Below are 20035 nucleotides of genomic sequence, written 5' to 3' on the forward strand. Positions count from 1 at the left end.
GTACACCTTGAGCAGGAGGCCAGTCCATGCCCAGGAGCCACACGTTCACACATTTGGAGCACTCATGGAGCTAGGTAGCTGGTAGGGTAGGCGTTAGAGTTCCTGCCCTTTGGCCCAAAGGTTAGAGGTTTGGTTTCCGCCTCTGTCTGTGGTACCCTTGAGCAAGTACTTCACATAAATTGCTCCGCTAGAATTACCCAGCTGTAACGGTGGGTAAATAATTCTAAGCTTGTAACTGTAATAATTGTGACCTTAACATTATAAGTTCCCTTAGAGAAAAAGCACCAGTGAAATTAAGAAACGTAAGCTTACCCTCACCTGAACCGCATGTCTTTGGACTGTGGGAGAAAAAAACCCACACAAACACGGTGGAGAACGTGCAGACTCCACACTAAGTGGGATTCGAGCCTAACAAATTCTCATTTACAAAATATTAAATGAAAGCAGAAAGCGTACCATAAGTAGAAAATGTTCCCGAGTATTTTTATATTATGGTGGCGCATAGTTTTTTTCTCAACATCGTTACGCCAAACTGCCTTTGAAGTTCACAGATTCTGAAAAGAAGTGTTCTTTTATTACCGTGAAGAAGACAGTATGGATTGTGAGACATCTAATTCACAGTTCCAAATACAGACACTTGTTATATCAGAAAAATGTTCCAGTTTTATTCCGTGATGAACAAATATCTATCCTTGAAAGTAAAAGAAAAAATGACTGTATCAAATTATTTAGACGGATATAAGTGATATAAACATATTCGCAGTTTCCCTTTGAAACAATATTTTGAGTAAAGATGCGAGCGACAAATGGCAATGACAAGTTTTCAGTTCCATTTCTACAGTGAGTCTGAATAGAACTGAGTTTACAGTGATATCGACCACATTTACCACCGACCAAGAAACCACAAAAACGACTAAATGCTACATGTTGAGCAACACGTGATGAGAGACAGGACCGTGTTTGCGGGAACTTTCTTTAAAAGAGTGAAATGTAAAGAAACGAATAAAATAAATGAAATGGAAATAAAAAATGTAAAGAAAAAAATACTGAGAACTATTATAATATGGGCAGGACCATCTCAAAGCAGGTCTTACAAAAAGTGGGCTTATTTTGTAAAAGCAGCATAAAAAGGTTATAAAGAGCAATAATATTTAAAAACATTGAACTTTCCCTTAATTTTCAAATTACTTCAAAACCTGCCATCTAAGATACATTTACTTATGTTTTATACCCTTTATATAGTATGTGCTACATAGAGTGAAATTACACTGTAATGATAAAAACAAATTACCGTCCGATTGTACTGCATTCAATACACAATAACAAAAAACTGCAAAATAACCAGCATGTGTAATAAGAGCACAGCAATATTTTTCAAAAAATGTTTACTGTAGAAACAGTTAAATTGCTAATGTGTTGAATGTCTACAGTAACAGTTCATACCCCAATTATCTGAGTCCAGGAAGCATATTACATGGTTAGGTAAATTCCAGTACATTGTAATTTCTTCTTAATGGAAACTTTCAGAGATGAGAGTATGCAAAAGATGATGCTGTTTTATGTGAATAAATTATAAATAGCTCCAGTAACATCTTGTTTTTGAAATAATCGGGAAATTTTTCTATTGAATTCCTTGTTCTTCTTTCTATTCCAGAGAAGAAAAGACTGCTAATGTCCAATAATGTTACGGAACGTGGAAATACCTGACTATATATGTTATTTCTAGTTATTTATCCTGAAATTATGAGTATATACTTTTTAATGATATTGTGAAGGTGCTGAAAACTACATTGTTTTTAGTAAACCAGCTATTGTTTGTGTTGGAATTGTTCACCTTGGAATTTCACTTCCCAGCTTGTGAAACCAATACAATGACTTCCTCTTAGACTGCGGTGATGGTAAAGATATCTGTTGACATGCAATAGGAAGAGATATAATAAAAGTTTGTTGGCAGGATTATAACGAGGCAATGCCAATTACAGACAACAGCCTCCGGAATCTGATTATTTCTCAATGTGGAAAATTTTCTTTCCACCGCGGGTTTCATTCAGACGTGCCAACATCAAGAGCTGCTTTGTTGGATGAATTTTCTGGAGGACCACTGAGAACTTCATTGCCTAGTGATGAATGTCCAAATCCAGGTGTTGGCCAGGAAGACTGCTCAGCAGAACTGGTAGTTGTTGGACTTCGTGAGAAGTGGACCTTCTTCCTGGTTGCGCGTCAGATCCGATGGTCTGTCACGACCCGTTGGAGCGTCACAGGAACCAGAGTCCTGGTCCAGTACCACGCGAGGCTCATTCTGATATATCTGATTTGGGTGGATGAGTGGTGTCACGTTATAAATCAGTCGAATTTCTTAATACTACTGTGTTACATTTATTCATTCATCTGACACTTTTCTCCAAAGCAACTTACGGTGTTAAGCTGATTACAGTTATTTATACAATGGGGTAATTTTACTGGAGCAATTCATGGTAAGTACCTTGCTCAAGGGTGCAACAGCAGCACTAACCACTACACCAGCAGCTATGCAAATCTAGCCTTAAACTATATGTTATTGTGTAGTATATTAATATAATAAAAGCGTCATTTTCTTAAATATGCCTCCTAATATTTTAATACTAACGTGCATTTAAAGTTAAAGATCAATGTTTCTATTGTTTTTGTCTTTGTATAAATTGGGCTTGTTTTTGCAGTATTCCGAGCTTAATTTGGTGAGTAATTAAAATATTTTCCTGTTATCTGTACTCCTCTCTTACCTGCACAGAGTGGTCATTCAAAAAGCTCTTCATCAACTGGACAATGTATTGGAAAGTCGGCCGACGGGTTGGTTCCAGGTCCCAGCACATTTTTATAATCGTGTATCTGAAGGGGAGAAGTTGTGCACATTAGACAATTTATGCCAGAACAGTTTTTCATCCATGGACACCTTTAAACCACCTCTGGTTTGATTGCACCAAAGTTTCATGACAACCCCTTTGGAATAAACTGAAAATGTATATGTTTTAACTTGTAGTGTAAATGTGACCAAACAGACCCTCATTTCCGTGTCAGTTGTTAATATAATCCCTCTAACTTCGTCACGAAGTCACCCCAGGTGGTTATTATAGGAAAACTTACATTTCCTGTGGGGCGAATTCTGGAGGAGACATCTGGTACCCATCCCTGATCATCTCATAGAAGGTGGTGTCCACTGGAATTCCAGGGTAAGGGTTCTTACCTGGATTAACAAGGGCACCTTGTTAACTACATTTCTTAATCACTCTCTACACATATGGATATTTTTATTTTTGATAATAAAATTTGCATAATTACTCTAGGCAGACAATCACGGAACAATGATATCAATGTTGAAAATGTAAGATCGGAGAGCTAGATGATGCAGACGTGGCAGGTATCTCATCCCACCTAGCGAGAAGATCTCCCAGAGAAGGACCCCATAGGACCACACGTCACTCTGCACGGTATACACACAGTCAAAGATGCTCTCCGGTGCCATCCATTTCACTGGCAAACGAGCCTGCGGAAGACATGAAGAAGCAGTAACAGCGTTCTTCAGCTTATTGCTGTCCCACAACAACACCTGATTTAAATTGTTCTATTATTTACATTTAGGGTTTCCAATAGCAAGAACATAGATACTTATCGTTTTAATTTAATTAAAAGAGCATGCCGTAACATTTCAGCTTACTGCAGCTTTTCTGAAAACCTTTGACAACTTTAATAACGTAATGAAGCGGGAGATGTAACGCTCGTGATCGTGTGAAAGTGGCTTTATGTGAGACAAATTAACCTAAATAGTTTAACGTTGCGCTACATTATGACCACACTAAAACAGAGACATACTGTACATTTCAAAAGCTGGAGATTTAAAATGTACGTTATTTCATTTGCACGGCCGGCAGTTTATTCATGGAAAACTGCTAAATCACCTCTCATCTGGGATATTGTACTGTATGAATGAAAGAGTGCAGTGCAGACTGGTGCAAAAAAAATAATAAATAAATAATAAAAATACATACATACATAAATAAATGCATAAATAAATCACACAAAAAAACACAATATTTTTTATGAAATTAATACTTTAAATGTAATGTGTTACATTATATGTGTGTGTGTGTGTTAATATAATGATTTAAGTTCTTACATTTCCTTTCACAACATAATTGGAATCATTCATTATGTCTCGAGCGAGTCCAAAGTCGCAGATCTTGGCCACTCGGCAGTCAGCCAGGAGGACATTCCTTGCAGCCACGTCTCTATGGATGCACTAGAGACACACGCAGAGAAACAGAGAAACAGAAACGCAGGAGGACTAGTTTACTGCTCATCTGTAGAGATGAAGCAACGGGGAGAGCGAAGGTCTGGTACCACAGTTTGGTTTTTACATTTTTTGATGCAAGGAATTCCAGCCCTTGAGCCACCTGGTAGGAGAATCTCAGCAAGTCATCAATGTCGAGGGGCCAGCTGTCCACCTCCGCCTCCTCACAGGAAGAACCTGGACGCGATTGAAGAACATGAGAATCTGCTGCGGTCTTGCAGCCAAACGCTCCGATGAGGCTTTTACAAACTAGTCAGTACCATTAAAACGTGTCGGCTGTTCCTTTACCTTGAAAGGACCTTGTCGACATCACCTCTTGGGAGATGTTGGAGTAGGAGGAGGAGACTCCACTGTCACTGTGGAGAAACCAAATGAACAATTTCAATAAATGACAGGTTTTGTGTACATTTTACATTCAGCTAAGACTTTTCTCGAAAGAAATGTACAATTTTAAGCTACTAATAGTTATTTACCCGTTCATACAGGTGGGGATTTTACTGGAGTAATCAGTAGGATAAGAACTTTGCTCAAACCTCTATGGTCTATAACTGCTTCAGTCGCCAGTCTATAACTGCTGTGGCTGATGCCTTAAATTTTGAGTGGCAACCAAACAACTCAGCATATTTTTTCAACTATTAGGCCTCAAGAAGAAATGACAGAATCCAGTTACTATGCTACATGTTTCAGTGAGAAAAGTTAACCTTCTTATGACCGAAATCCTCTTTGTGTACACGTTTTTGTAGTCACTCTTTTGGATGTCCTGCATGCTCATGACAAGGTTCAGAATGGTCTCTGCCTTATTGCGAAGGAAGTTCTGGAGGTCGCCATGGCAACAGTACTCTGTGATCATCAGCACTGGGCCTGTTGATAAGCAGATATAAAGAGAAGCACGGGTTCATGCGATTTACAGATTTCAAAAACAAATCATAACTTCTAATGACAGTCCAAAAAGTGCATGATTTTTAACTGATTCAAACGTTTAGATACATGGAAAATATGGAAATCTGTTGAAATATGAGATGCATAATTTTAACATAGGTGAGGTTCTGACGCGGATCACCCACCTCCATGAGTACATGCCCCCAGCAGGTTGACAATGTTCTCATGGTGCCCCAAGTGGCTAAGAATCTTCAGCTCTGACATCAAGGCCTCCTTCTCATCAACCCGGGCTGTTGCTACAACCGTAAAATTCTTGGTCAGCCGTCTCTCTGCGTGTTTCCGAATACAGCACTTTCTCCTGAAATTATCGTTTCTTTATCCGTCTTCTAAACCAAAACATCTTCCACTGTGTCTGTGACACCATGCCATCCTGCTTCAAGTGTCTTACTTGGAATTCCCCACTGAGAATGTGGAAGTAAAAAACTATTCTCTCTCCATATATATGTGTGCTCATTTTTCCATGGAATTTAAGATGCAGAATGTCTGCCTGAAATTTTTTTAATCGGTCTTGTATGATTGACTTATGTGATGGTTCTATGGTGTGATGGTCAGAACACTGGGCTTTGAATCTAGTGATCGAGATGTAGGCATAACTAGAATACAGTTGGTTGTGTAGGGTTAGCACTGTTGACTTCTAACACAAAGGTTATAGGTTCAAGTCCCACCTCTACCTCTAGTACCCTTAAGCAAGAAACTTACCTGAGTAAAATTACCAAGTGTATAAATGGGCAAATAATTGTAGGCTGTGTCAGCTAAATGACTAAAAATGTGCATTTGATATCATTGACAAAAGGAGCAATGAATCCAATAGAAGAAACCTTTTAGTTACTACAAGAAGTTGTGCTGAGAGGAAACTTACGTTTAAGCATTTTAACTGCAACACGCATGGCATTGCCCTCCTTCCCCAGGCCGTAGGCAGTGGCCTCCACCACCTTTCCAAATGCCCCTGCACCCAGGACTTTACCTGGAAAAGGCCCAGTACTTGTTCAAATCCCAGACAACTTCAGATGCCAAACCTTTATACACATACATCATCATTTACTGTAGTTTTTACCGTTGTTTACTACAGTAGCTACTTTGCAGGCACCGTTCTGTAATACTAGACGTCTGGTTGCTTGTACCTGGTAATGGAAAGAGGTGCAGTTCCCGAACGCTACCAGCTATTGTCTGCACATACTAGGTTCCAGAGCTAAATTCTTATGAATGCTTACTAAAGATGCTTATCAATGGCAAGAAATTTAAAAACAGAGTTCCAGCTATAAAGCATCACCCAGTAAGGTATGACTATAAGGACTAAAGTATCTCTGATAATCTCTGCCTGGATGACCAATCACCATCTACAGCTCATCCTCATCAAGACGGAAATTCTTTGTTCCCCCTGCTGTTGGTTCTTCTGCAGGTCAAGAGTTCCTCACCACACTGGACATCTTTTATCTGACCCATGGGATCAAAGGAAGGCCTACAGGTAAAAACTGATCAAGTCTCTGATGTTGTGTACATTCTCTTACAGACACCTCCTTTTCAACAGTTCCAGGCTGTGGTGACATCTAGCCTGGGTTATTGCACTGCCTTTCTGTCTGGTCTTCCAGCTGAGAAAGTCCAACAAATAGGAACCGCTCCACCATGAATTTGCTCGTCCTGCAGAAGGATTTCTGTCTGTCTTCCTCCTTTATCACTTACCATTGGCTTTCTGCGCCTGTCCATATCTAGCTCAAGACTCTTTAATGGCCCACAAATCAAAGGAGCATCTCCTACAAGACCTGATCAGTCCCTGAAATTCAGCAAGAGAGTTGATGTCCATTACCTCTGGCTCTTTGCTTGTCTTACTTCCAAAGGTTCCAGATTTGGTTCTCAGTCTTGGCACTAAGGTGGGGGAATGAGGTCCCTCTGTCCCTCGACTGCTAAATACCAGAATTCAGGTAGGGTCTCCAAACCCATTTCTTTTAAACCCATTTCCCTCCTGAGCTCCTGACAGCTTTATAAATGAATCCATCAGCATCTGCTTGTTGTACTTGGGAAAAAAAATGTTTTGCCTTGAACAAACATGTTAGCTGTATCATAAATAATAATAATAATAATAATAATAATAATAATAATAATAATAATACATTCTGTGTAGTCGGAATTAAGATCAACAATCAGACCTAGTTTCAGTTTGTCCCTGGGGAACTCCAGATTTTTGTTATACGGAAGTTGTGTAGGATCAATAAAGCTTGTCCCATCACTGGTCTCAATGATCTTCCACCTGATTTCATATCTGGGTTTCTGGAGAACACAGAAAGCTTTTCAATAGGCATGTTTAATTGCACAATGTGCACAGTAATTCAACATTGGAACATCATTTTTCTCCATCGTTGAATGGCACAGGCAGACCCTGGATTTCTTTAACCTACCTGCTTGTACTTGTACAACGTGATTATCAGGAGCAGAAGTAGAAGACTGGCAAGGCTGGCAATCCCAATGAGTATAGGGATGAACATAGCAGACCAGTCTTCAGAGGGACACAGAGAAAGTTTATTTCTATATTTTATCATACTCAGTAAAAATAATGTACGTATTTCTATTTTATTTTGATGAATTCAGCTTAAAAGCAAATGAACAAGACAGGTGTTTTTAATGAGCAGATCTTTTATACAGCTGCTGCGCTGCAAGTCTTACAGGAGGCTTCAGAGACGACTGTGTCATGGGCTTCTCCAACAAGGTTAAGGGCCACACATTCCACTGTCACCGCATGATTTGTGTGCTCTAAAGTGAGCACGCTTTTCACCGTCACCGATCCCTCCTCCCCCTCCTCGGATGTCTCTTCCACCTGTGCGGAGAGCGGCTCGGTATCGTTCTCCCTGCACCTGCCAGCCAAAACAAAGTATACACTGTCTACCTCAAAGAGCACCATGCAGAAACAAGAAATTTTATGTACATTACATGACACAAAAAGCAAACAAAAAAATCATTTATATCATATACTGCCATCCGTGGCAGTGCTTTAACACGTACGTGGTTCTGATGCCAGAACACTGGTACCAGCAAACTGTGGGTGCTGGATACCCTGAGGAAGTGCAGGTAAAGGTGGTGGAATTCTCCTTTCTTAAAACTGTGGATGGCTTTTCTGCCAAAATAAAACAGTTGGAGCAACAGTTAAGGCTTTGGTAGAAAGAGCTGCTCAGAATTCATACATTTATATTGTTACTGAAAGACACTTCTGTAATACATAGTTGTTACACTCATTCATCTGATGCTTCTCTCCAACACAACCTATGATGTTATCTATAACTATTCACCCATTTATACAGCTAGGTCATTTTACTAGAGTAGTTTAGTGTAAGAACTTTACTCAAGGCTGCTACAGCTGGAGGGGGCATTCAAACCTGCAACCTTCGCGTCCAAAGGCAGCAGCTCTAATCACTACACTACCTGCTGTCCTGTGCTGTAGAACAAGATGCTCTCTAAAATGCTGTAGCGCACTGTGCTCTGGGTTCGGATGGGGAAGAAGGACGCACGTGCAGCGTTCGAACATTTATTGGAACACCAACACACAACGAGAGGTATCGGGGCAAACACAAGGAAATAACGCTCTTGGTCCAAGGAGCCCTTTTTCTTAAGGACCTACACCTCAAGGCAGCCTTCGTAGCCTTCGCAGCCTTCTTAGTGCCTCTTAGGCTTTCTTCCTTTTTTTTTTTTCCCATGGCCAACAACATCATCCCCTTAGAGTATATTCCCCGTAAGTTTCTATAACGGTTGAACACTGAATTTCATTTTACCCACAATACAACTACTTACAATAAACCTGTTTTCTCGCTCAAACTCCTGGTAACGCGGGTCGTTACAATACAATCATGGTTAGAAACTACTTCTATGGCCACTACCACTCCAAAGACCGTTAAGAGACAGACTTACTATAGATGGAAATTGAAAAGGTGACGGAAGAGATGACATGACTGTTGCTGGCGTAGAAGGTGTACTGGCCTCGCTCCTTCACCTTTATCCTACGCAGCAGCAGACCAGCTTCATACCTGTGTAAAAGATCTCTAGATCTCAGTTTCAGTCCTAGGTAAGCAACAGCCATGGTCAACAGGAGGCATAGCAGGCAAATAAGAAGAATGGATTACTTGTTATAGTCCTGGAGGAAAGACTCTTGCATAGAGATGTTGTGAGACACTGGGGTGGTCCAACCACTCTGTTGAATTTGAGGGTATGCGTCCACCAGGACTTTGAGCTCCACATCTTCTTCCTCCTTTGCCGTAACAGTGGTGCCATTTCGAATCAGCGTTGATGGCAGCTGAGGTGAAAGTCTTACATAATACCGCTCTGTCATGGAAAGGGATGCACAACAACAGGCTTTGACTTCCAAGCAACTGGTGGTCAAAGGTTTGCTGCGGCATTCCAGACTGGAACACCACCGCTAACGTTATTGTCTACTAACCTACAACTCGAAGAAATGTGGTGGAATTTGTATTCCCCGCCTCGTTTATCGATTGGCAGGTAAAGTTCCCTGTGTCAGATACTTTCACTGCAGGAATCGTCAAAGTATTATGAATTGTCACACCGTTGTTGTCCCGGCTGATCTTTTGCTCGGTTGTCACATTCTGAAAAAAGAGGAAAAAAAATCCTACAGTTTAATTTTTTTCCAACTGACACCAAGGCAGTAATCTTAGATTTATTCATTTAGCTGAGACTTTCTCCAAAGAAGCTTACAATGTCAAGTTACTTACAGTGATTTTCACAGATGGATAGTGTTTCAAGCAAAATTCAGAGCGATTCAAGGTAAGTACATCACTAAGTTGAGTTCAAACCTGCGATCTTCAGAACTGACAATGGGAACTCTAACCACTATGCTGCCCGCTGCCCCTAACCGTGGGTTTCTATAGTGACTTACAATGTTTTGCATATTCATATAGCGCGGTATCTTCCACAGCCTCAGGAGCAAGCTTTGAATGGAGAACCTTCAGGCAACAAGGCAATGGTCCAAACCACCACACTACCCACTTCTCCTTTGACTTACATGAACATTTATGCATTATAAAGAAAAGCAAAAGCCAGCTAACGACAGAGCTGATTTTTAACATTGTTTTGGCTTCTCTCTGATCAATACTCACGTTGTTGGACTGGTGTTTCCATTTGACAGTGAAACGGATGTTCGGATTACGTGCCGCACACGCAAGTTTTAGCTGTTCACCAGCAGCGCGCACATGCTCACGTGTCTCCAGGGACACAACGGGTGGCACATGAATATCTGGGAAGGAGATATGTATCGATCACACGTGCTTCATGAACTTAGTCAATCTGCATATCAGCCTTTGTAAGAATTGTTAATATGCCCAAGTAGAAGAATGGCATCCTACTCTGTGAGACCTCAACGGAGAATGGTTGGGATCTCTTCTCAACACCACCGATCTGTGCACTACAGACATAGTCTGCGCTGTAGCTGGGCTGCAGGTTTCGGATCAGGACTCCCTTCCTGGGGTCTGCGGTGTAGTTCATCCCTGGAGGTGGTGAGGTGCCGTTCTTCATGAGGAGGGAGAGGTCGGTGGCACTGGGGTCTGTGAGCAGACACTCCAAGAGACAGTTTTCACCTTCTTTCTTATCCAGCCTCACAGTCCCTCTCATCGGCACAAAAAGGTTGTTTGGGTCTGCAAGCAAAATGGTGACTTTTTGGAGCACCAAGGCTGACCTATTGATGGTTATGTTTGTCGGACGCTTTTCTCCAAAGCAACTTCCCATGGACACTACGTAGTGTTATCAGCCCACACACCTTATTCACCACGGTGACTTACACTGCTAGAAACACTACTTACAATAAGTCACTCATCCATACATGAGTAGAACACACACTTTCTCTGTCACTCACACACTATGGGTGATTTTAGAGTCAACAATCCACCCAAAGGGTATGTCTTTGAACTGTGGGAGGAAACCAGAGGAAACCAGAGCAAATCCACTCAGACACGGGGAGGACATACAAACTCCACTCAGATTGAGCAGGAACCAATGGCCATGCCCTCTCGCCCCACCCAAGCCCTGTTCCACCATGCCACAGGTCATGTGAGGTTAGAGTGATCGCGAATGACTCGGTCGTGTGAACAACATGTACATATCATGTACATTTAGGGGAAAAAGCACAACTTATACATACCATTCACATAAACGTGGACAGAAGTGAAGAAATCTTTGCGACTGTCGAACACACACATATATGTGCCAGTGCATTTCACTGTTGCCCTTGATATTTCAATCAAACTCCTTCGTTGGTTCCTCGGACATGCAGCCGACGTAACCCAGTGTGTACTGCCATCTCCGTCGCAGCTCATCACGAGTCTAGTCCCAGGGGCCACGACCACCTCGGGTACCTGCAGCACCTGGGAATTCAGCCTTATCACTGGGGGTCTCCGATCTGCAATAAAGTCCATAGCTGTTGGTCAGTGAGAGGTGCAGAGATGCAGTGAAGGTGAGATCAACACTATGGAGAAAGCAGGAGCAAAAACAGTCCCATGTGTTCAGTAACTGGAATCAAATGTTGATTGTATTTAAAGATCAAAACAGAACACGTAAAAACAATGATTTGATGAAATCAAAACTTTAACAGCACTTGCTTGTATTTTACATCATACGGAAGGTTAGCATTCATCACTATAGTAGGTGTTTCACACAACATGATTATGAAATCACATCTGAAATTAAATTCTGTACATTTAATTTTAATATCATTTTGTTACTATTGCAAATCCATAAAAACGACTGAAGTTCATTTATTTTTGAACGGTTTTCACTTTGAGTGGTGTATATTTAAAATAATTAGGCTTAAACAGAATACATAAAATATCCAGGTGGGCAACGTGGCTGTAAGAGTAAATTTAAATAAGAATAGAGGAATAAATACATTTTTGTTTCACCAGGGAGAAGCCAAATATTAAATCTTAAAATTTACATGGCATCATAGAGTAAATTACCTGAAGAAGTATATCTAAGGGATTTCTGTGTTGGATTTCAGAGCTCACAAGCTATAAATAAGTTGACACTGAGCATCTGTGTAACTTTGTGTAAATCGAACATTTTCGGCAGATCACGGAAGACCCGAGTGCTCCTTTATTTATACAGGAATTACTGATGGAGGGTTTTTTCGGTGTATAAATCCAGTCCACACATGTCCATAGAGGGGGGTCTAAGGCAGGAAGCACTTCAGAGCCTCACACACACACACACACTCACAGCAAGTCTATTTACACATTTAACCTGGACGAACATTGAGCTGCTGGTGTTCCCAGAGAAGACACCAGTGTATTACTCTTGTTTTACCTTGTGGACATTTTAATATTACCAGTGTGTGATCCCTGTTCACTATGTTTGCGACACACTTCTTAGCAATCACATTATAGACCATTTCCGCTTATGTCCACAATGAATTTAAAAAACACACATTAGATGAATGTCACTCAGACTAATTAGTTTGTCCAGTTACCCCAGTTTGGGATAAATACGCTGAAGTGACTCAGCCAGCAGTAAGTAAAGAGTACAGCTGTTACTGTAGTGGTTAAAGGTACTGCCTTTGGATGCAAAGGTTGCAGGTTTGATCCCCACCTCTTGCTCTAGTGACCTTGAGTAAGGTCCTTGTCTTAAATTGCTCCAGTAAAAATTACCCAGCTGTATAAATGGGTAAATAATGGTAAACTTGTAATAACTGTAACCTTAAAGTTGTAAGTTGCTTTGGAGGAAAGTATCAGCTAAATGAATAAATCTAAGTATGGAAAATGTGCCAAAAGTATTGTTAGTTGGGGAGGAAGGTCTTCACACCTGAGCAAATGCTTTCTCAACGAGTGCGATGCGGCACTTATTCAGGTGGTGCTGCTCAGAATCCTGTTGCATGACGTTGTGTCAAACACACATACAGTGTGAAATTGAGCCTTGACTCTTTGCTTAGGCAATATAATGCATTTAATCATCAAGCTGATATTTTCTCCAGAGCTGCTTATAATAATGTACCCATTTATACAGCTGGGTAATTTTTAGTGGAGAAATTCTGGGTAAGTACTTTGCTCAAGGCTACTACAGTTGGAGGGGGGATCTGAACCTGCAACTTTTATGCCCAAAGGCAGCACTTCGAACTCGTACACTACCAGCCGCCAACACGGAGCTCTTTGTTCCACTTACAGCCCACAGACCTGACCCTACAACTACTTTATTGAGGAACTTGGGTCAGTTTCAACAGTGTCGACTCAGTGTGTCCACATGGGCACCTACCGAAGCGGGCGGCTAGTCGTTGCTATTCCAGAGCTCATTTAAATTGCTTGTCGATGTTTATTGAAAGGCTTGCAAACGAAACATCTTCGTGATCTGGCGCTGCAGGTGTTTCTGCAGAACGCTGAAGAGACAAGCAGACGTGCACTTAGCACCACGATTCTACAGCGGTGCTTTGCGAGCGAACGAATAGAATCGGCTTGTTATTTTAGAGCAGGCCAAACGGCACGAATAATTTCTGAATTTTACAGTTTTCAGAGTCGCCTTGCATCCCTGAGTTTGACAGTCACGCCGCACATCCCTGCACATGCGCCGAGACGGATTTTAGCGTCACAAAGTAAAATGAGGTGGTTGTAGACCCATCAGCCGATCGCAATACGAACACACTTTTTTTTCTCAGCATTTCTTATAATCTTGTCTTAAACCGGGCAAGAGAACCTTTTTAGGGGTGAAAAAAAACAGAGTCTCGTGGGAACACTTTTTAAATTAATTTGCGTCTTTATTTTTTTTTTTTGTTTTTTCTTTGCTTGCAGAAAATTATATAAAAAAAAAGATAGAACTCATACATATATGTGGCAAAAACTGAAAGACAGATGCTTGAATACATTTATTCACAGGGTGACGCAGCAAGCGCTGCCGAGCTGCTGAGTTTGCTCGTTCTTGCTCGCTGGACGGGGGGCTCAGGCAGCATGGCGGCCCTGCTTCTCAGATGGGGCCTTCTTGGTGAGCTCCTGAAGCTGAGTCCCGATCCGGGACACCTGCAGCAGCAGGGCCTGGTGGTTCTCCAGCAACAGGCTCTGGTGTCGGGCCAGGTTTTGGAGGTTCAGCAGCTGCTGGGCCCCCTGGTCTTTCATGACGCGCAGTATCCGGATGACCTCGGCCTGGCCGCTGGCGACCTCCCGCTGCTCCTGGACCAACTGGGAGAGCCCCTCCTTCAGCTCGTCCACGCCGCAGCACACGGGGGGCGGAGCTCTGGAGGGCTCCGCCCTCGCTCTTTGATTAGGAGCAAAGTCGCCCGTCATTGCGACCGCTTCGCCCTCCGGTTCATCGGCTGGAAGAATTGCAAAAACACGATTACTCCGGAGGGAAAGGTCACGCGTTGCTGCAATGTAAATCTTTGATAGGGCTATGGTAAACCTTTTTCCTTTCTTTCCCTCAACTTGACAAGACACTTCACTCCGGTTTAGTAAGGGTTTTATTATTATAAGGAAATGGTTAATTAAAGAGATTCATCACGTTTTTCGTTTTTTTCCTGCTCGCAAAACAATTTTGCATTTTTTTTTTATCACTTTTATAGCAGTTTTTTCTTCAAAATAGTTTATACTGGTTGCATGTTCTTTTCATTTCTGTAGTATGATAGATGTCCCTCAGTTTCACAGAATTTTTTTTAAGTATTTTTTTTTTCGGACTGCGAAAAAAAAAAAGCCACCTCTTGTAGCTTAAATCGGGTTTTTAGTTAGAAATGAGTATCGCGAGACAATTTCGGAAATACTCAGATACTGAGACCTGAGACGTGTGTCTTGAGATGGCTGTGAACCCAGCGATACCGAAACCCTGAGTTACTGTAAGTATCTCGTAATAGGTGAAGGAAACAAGTGCTTACCATGGCCTCCAAGGGCTTTCGCACTTTGACTTTCAATAAAACACAGCGCAATGTGCGTGCGGAGTGTGCAGTGTGGGACCACAAGTACCCAGCTCACTTTTTTCTCGCACAACTGCTTGTTGCCCTAGTACTTTTTGAACAATTTATACAACATGGTTATTTGTACTTCCACACTTTAACTATGCCTTGGTGTTCCCAGCAAACACACAGCAAACTATTTCGAAAGAGCACTGGACTGATCTTCATTTTTCTTGCAAGACAATGCAGCACATTTTGGATCTGCAGGAAAAGGAAATTTTTTTTAAATATATATATATATATATATATATATATATATATATATATATATATATATATATGTTGTACACATATGATTTCTTAAAAAATTACATATATATTAATACACACACAGATTGTCTGAACAGCTTGTCCCATTCGGGGTCGTGGGGAGCCGGAGCCTAACCCGGCAACACAGGGCGTAAGGCCAGAGGAGGAGGGGACACACCCAGGACGGGACGCCACTCTGTCGCAAGGCACCCCAAGTGGGACTCAAACCCCAGACCCACTGGAAAGCAGGACCCGGTCCAACCCACTGCGCCACTGCGCCCCCCCTTAATATATTAATAATTATATATTATATATTATACACCTAGGGGGTGCGGTGGCGCAGTGGGTTGGACCGCAGTCCTGCTCTCCGGTGGGTCTGGGGTTCAAGTCCCGCTTGGGGTGCCTTGTGGCGGACTGGCGTCCCGTCCTGGGTGTGTCCCCTTTCCCCCTCCGGCCTTACGCCCTGTGTTGCCGGGTAGGCTCCGGTTCCCCGTGACCCCGTAAGGGACAAGCGGTTCTGAAAATGTGTGTGTGTGTATTATACACCTTTAAGAGAATCTTTAAGAGATTTTAGGTATGGAATCATAATAATATGTAATTTGGTTTTTCACCATTGAAAAAAAAATCAAAATCTGACATCCAAACACAACTGGTTACCATTTTTTTGCCCCACCCTACAGGATGGATAAATATGGCGTCATTAATTCTCTGCTTTTTTATATCATTCATCCAGAATGATTCTGTCTTATTTTGTCTTCCATTTAACAGTAGTGTGTTTCGATGAGTGGTTAAAAAACCCCGTTCCATACATTATGATTCCATATTGTAACACAATCACATTTGAAACAGACTAAGGGAATAAATGGCTTTTGTAGCAATTGTTCATCATTATATAAAATGTTCTCGTAAATCGAAATAGTTCATGAAAAAACAGATAATGACTGAGGAAAATATGTCCACTTACTCTGAATTATAACGATGATGGAAAAGCGCAAAATTGCGATTCTTCTCTCAGCACAAATTATTCTTCTTCTTGATCACTTTGAAATAACGGTGACTTAGCACTATTACACGGAAATACAGTTTTTGACCAAAGCTATTCCTTGTGTGACATTCCAAATGATGCGACGTGGGATTGTATAAGTGCGTAGTTACAACGGAGGCAGAGATGGATGGAGACTCTGCAGTAGGTATGATGTTACATTTGGGGTCTCATCACAACGCGGGGTCATCAAGGTAACACCGAGAGCCCTCAGAGTAAATTAAAAAGAGGAAATGAAAGCGCCTCAACGGGGGCCCTGTAGTAAATGTCACAATCTGAGGGCCAGCGTGTTGCTGCTCCAGGAAACACATTGCGCTGCCAAAGTTAACTACAGATACAAGGCGCTTGGCTTCAGTTTCCCATTTCCTTCCACACTTCTGCTTTCACTAAGGAAGGATGCCCAGGAGACATGCTATATGCTCGCTCAGGCCTTAGGCTGCAAGGCAGAGCCCGTGCTTCACCGAATACGATGAAGAAGAGTTAAAGGTAAACTAGGTGGTGTGTGCAAAAATGCTGCTCACTTATTGGAATTATGCAGTGTTTTGTGTATCAAGCAGCGCCGACAAGGAAAGTGCGAGCTGAATTCCAAAATTACATTACGGCTGTACTGGGTGGCCGTTTCAACGTATATAACATCTTCAGTGCGCAGAATTAAAGCTTTAATAATAAAAATAACAGCACTGTCAAATAAAAAAAAAATAAAAACAAATAATACAATACAATTTAATATGCCTTCAAAGGCTTAAAATAAGCCAAGATTTTTTATGAGGAGAGGATGCTGTTTATATCTTAATGGCACAAATAAATGAATTACACCTCTCGGACCGTGTGGGCTGAGGACAAGGTTCGGGACGCTTTTGAGACGTCGATTCCACATTATGGAAAAGCTGTAAACTGTTGAACTAATCACTGTTCAGCCACGTGTGAAACACCTCTGAACATCAACTGTCACCGCTGATACACAACACACAGTCCATCACTCCCTTTACCGTACACTGTGTGTACAGTTGTGAGTGAAACAAGCGTGCTTTAAAAATAATTTGGTATTTATTGTTTTATTTGTTGTAAATCTTTGGATATTCTTTATTCATTAAAAAAATATGGCATTCATAGATTTCAGTCCAACAGAAAGAATTGGCTGTGAGGAAAAATGATATTAAAAAAACTTTTCCCTTCATTTTTCTTTAACAAACTTTTTTTTTTTTTTTTTTTATCCAAATAATCATAAGACCTCCTTGTTGACTTGTCTGTGCAATATGTTGCTTTGGAGGAAATCGTCTCCCAAACGCATTACATCAGGAGCGCAGAAATGTAGGGTGTAAATGGAACGTCTAAATGCTCAGCTGAGTACAAGTTAAAGTTTCATACGTTACTGTACTTTCTGCTCTGTATGTGAAGGATGGCCAACCTGACCCTCAGGAGCCAGAGACCATGCTGCTTTTCATTCCAGCTTGTCCCAGCCATGGCATGTTAATTCAGAGGTAACTGTATCTTAATGCTCAACATATGTTCTAGACCTTTATATTTTTTCACATAAGAATGAATAATCACACTACTCATTGCAATAACTCAACAATGAAGTCATGCATCAATCAATGCTAATTGATTGATAGTAATTAATACTAATAAAATCCACTCTTTTCAAATTGACGTGAGAACGGATCATATTTCAGTAGCACGAATGCACATTTAACAGTTTTGCAGAATTTTATTTGCTTGGGCTGAATGGCGCTGAGATCTCAACTAATATGACTTGCGTGACACAGCCAGAGGAAAGGATAAAGGATAATCTGGGAGGGAAACAAGCAGCCCCTGTGACTCAGAGATTTAAGACTCCAGCTGTTTGCCGCATTGGACTTATTTTGAAATTGTTATTACTGTAGAAGTAGAAATGTACATTGATGTGTTACGCTTCACAATAGAGAAACGTGAGACTGAGACAGAGCATGAGGAAAAAATCAAGACCCAGGTGGATTGTTCTCATGTGCATGAGCTTCCGTGTTCGGTCATTCGTAACGTGCGGAGTAGAAATCGGATGCGAAAACACGGAGGGGCAAAGCAGGACCAGCCTGCTTTTGGAGGGCTCTTGTTTCCTCACGCTTATTCGTATTGCTGGTGAAAAGTAGAGGTTTCCATTTATATATTACATCCATAATTGCAAACATTGGCATGAAGCATTCCAGCAAAGTCTGACTTTACTTCTGAAAAGTGGTATTTTCTTTACATAAGACCGTATCTACGTAAAACTGTACACACCCAGGCCTGTAACACTGGAATATTGGTTGTGGAAGGAAAGCAAGCACACCCCATGACACAGGAATCACTGCTCCTGTACTATACCACATAGAGATTATTTTGAAATCATTATTACTATCAAAGAGAGATATGCATTAGTGCACATTAATTTTCACAATAAAAAAAAACTTCATTGGTCCATAATAGATATATATGCTTCCGTTTGTTATGTTGTCATGTCCAAGTTGAAATTATCACAGCATTTTGCACAAAAATGTGTAACTTGACAAGCAAAACACATGCAATATCTCCACGTCAAATTTTTGAGAAAATTACGTATTTGCCTTTGTGTAAAAAAGAAGCATTTCTATACCCTTGCTTTTATTAATTTGTTTATTTACCATATATACCTAAAACCACATTATATAGCATACATTTTAGGAATATCATATCAAGTTTCTGCATCATAAAAAAAAATCACTCAAGATTTACAAGTCAGGATTGAAATGAATGCACAGAAAGCCTTATATCCCCTAGTTTGGTTGTGATCAGGGAATAAATAAAGGTTCTGTGGAAATGAATAAAATAGATGGTGCACATGCCATCTTACCTTGGGCTGCACAGTGCAGCGTGCCCAGTATGAGAACCAGGTAGATCATCCCTGTTCTCTGCTCGGCCCCCGACACTGTGTGAACTGGCAACCTTTGCTGGTCAGGTGCTGAAATGGAACTGAGGACCACAGTGTGTCAGCGCTCAACTCCTTGCTGCTGTAACTTCTGCTTTTCCCTCCCAGTTGACCACACTCTCATAGTAGAGTTCTCATACTGAGAAACATATGTCTACATTAATTATTTGAATTTTTTTAAAGGGTATGATGACATTTACATTTATGTATCAGACACTTTTCTCCAAAGCGACTTGCAATGAACTCTACGTAGTGTTATGAGCCCACACACCTTATCCACCATGGTAACTTACACTGCTAGATACACTACTTACACTGGGTCACTCATCCATACATCAGTAGAACACACACACTCTCTCTGTCACTCACACACTATGAGGGAAACTGAACAGCATGTCTTTGGACTGTGGGAAGAAACCAGAGCACCCAGAGGTAACCCATGCAGACTCCACACAGACCGAGTGGGGATCAAACCCACGTCCTCTCGCACCACCCGGGAGCTTTGAGACAGCGGAGTTACTCGCTATGCCACCTCAATAATGAAACATAAATACTTCATTCAAGATTCAAGAGTTTATTGTAATATGTACAGTAAACAGTCTGTTACACCATACAATGAAATTCTTACTCTGTGAATCCTCCCAGCAGCCT

General features: G+C 41.3%; 1 protein-coding gene across 1 annotated transcript; it reads right to left on the bottom strand.

Moving 5' to 3' along the window:
* Window positions 1-748: 748 nt before the first annotated feature.
* Window positions 749-19417, bottom strand: csf1rb (colony stimulating factor 1 receptor, b). Its single transcript, XM_018752327.2, has 21 exons — window positions 19310-19417; window positions 11394-11651; window positions 10603-10890; window positions 10357-10493; window positions 9684-9846; window positions 9370-9568; window positions 9158-9273; window positions 8258-8369; window positions 7922-8109; window positions 7657-7754; window positions 7408-7528; window positions 6123-6227; window positions 5389-5499; window positions 5026-5185; window positions 4613-4680; window positions 4392-4501; window positions 4151-4273; window positions 3409-3520; window positions 3121-3220; window positions 2760-2865; window positions 749-2308 (listed from the first exon to the last, which is right to left on the bottom strand). Exons 1-21 carry the CDS (start codon window positions 19356-19358, stop codon window positions 2162-2164), a joined length of 2871 nt encoding a protein of 956 aa, XP_018607843.1. The 5' UTR covers window positions 19359-19417; the 3' UTR covers window positions 749-2161.
* Window positions 19418-20035: the final 618 nt, after the last annotated feature.

Source organism: Scleropages formosus, chromosome 4, assembly GCF_900964775.1.
Source record: "Scleropages formosus chromosome 4, fSclFor1.1, whole genome shotgun sequence".
In the NCBI taxonomy this organism is placed as follows: domain Eukaryota; kingdom Metazoa; phylum Chordata; class Actinopteri; order Osteoglossiformes; family Osteoglossidae; genus Scleropages; species Scleropages formosus.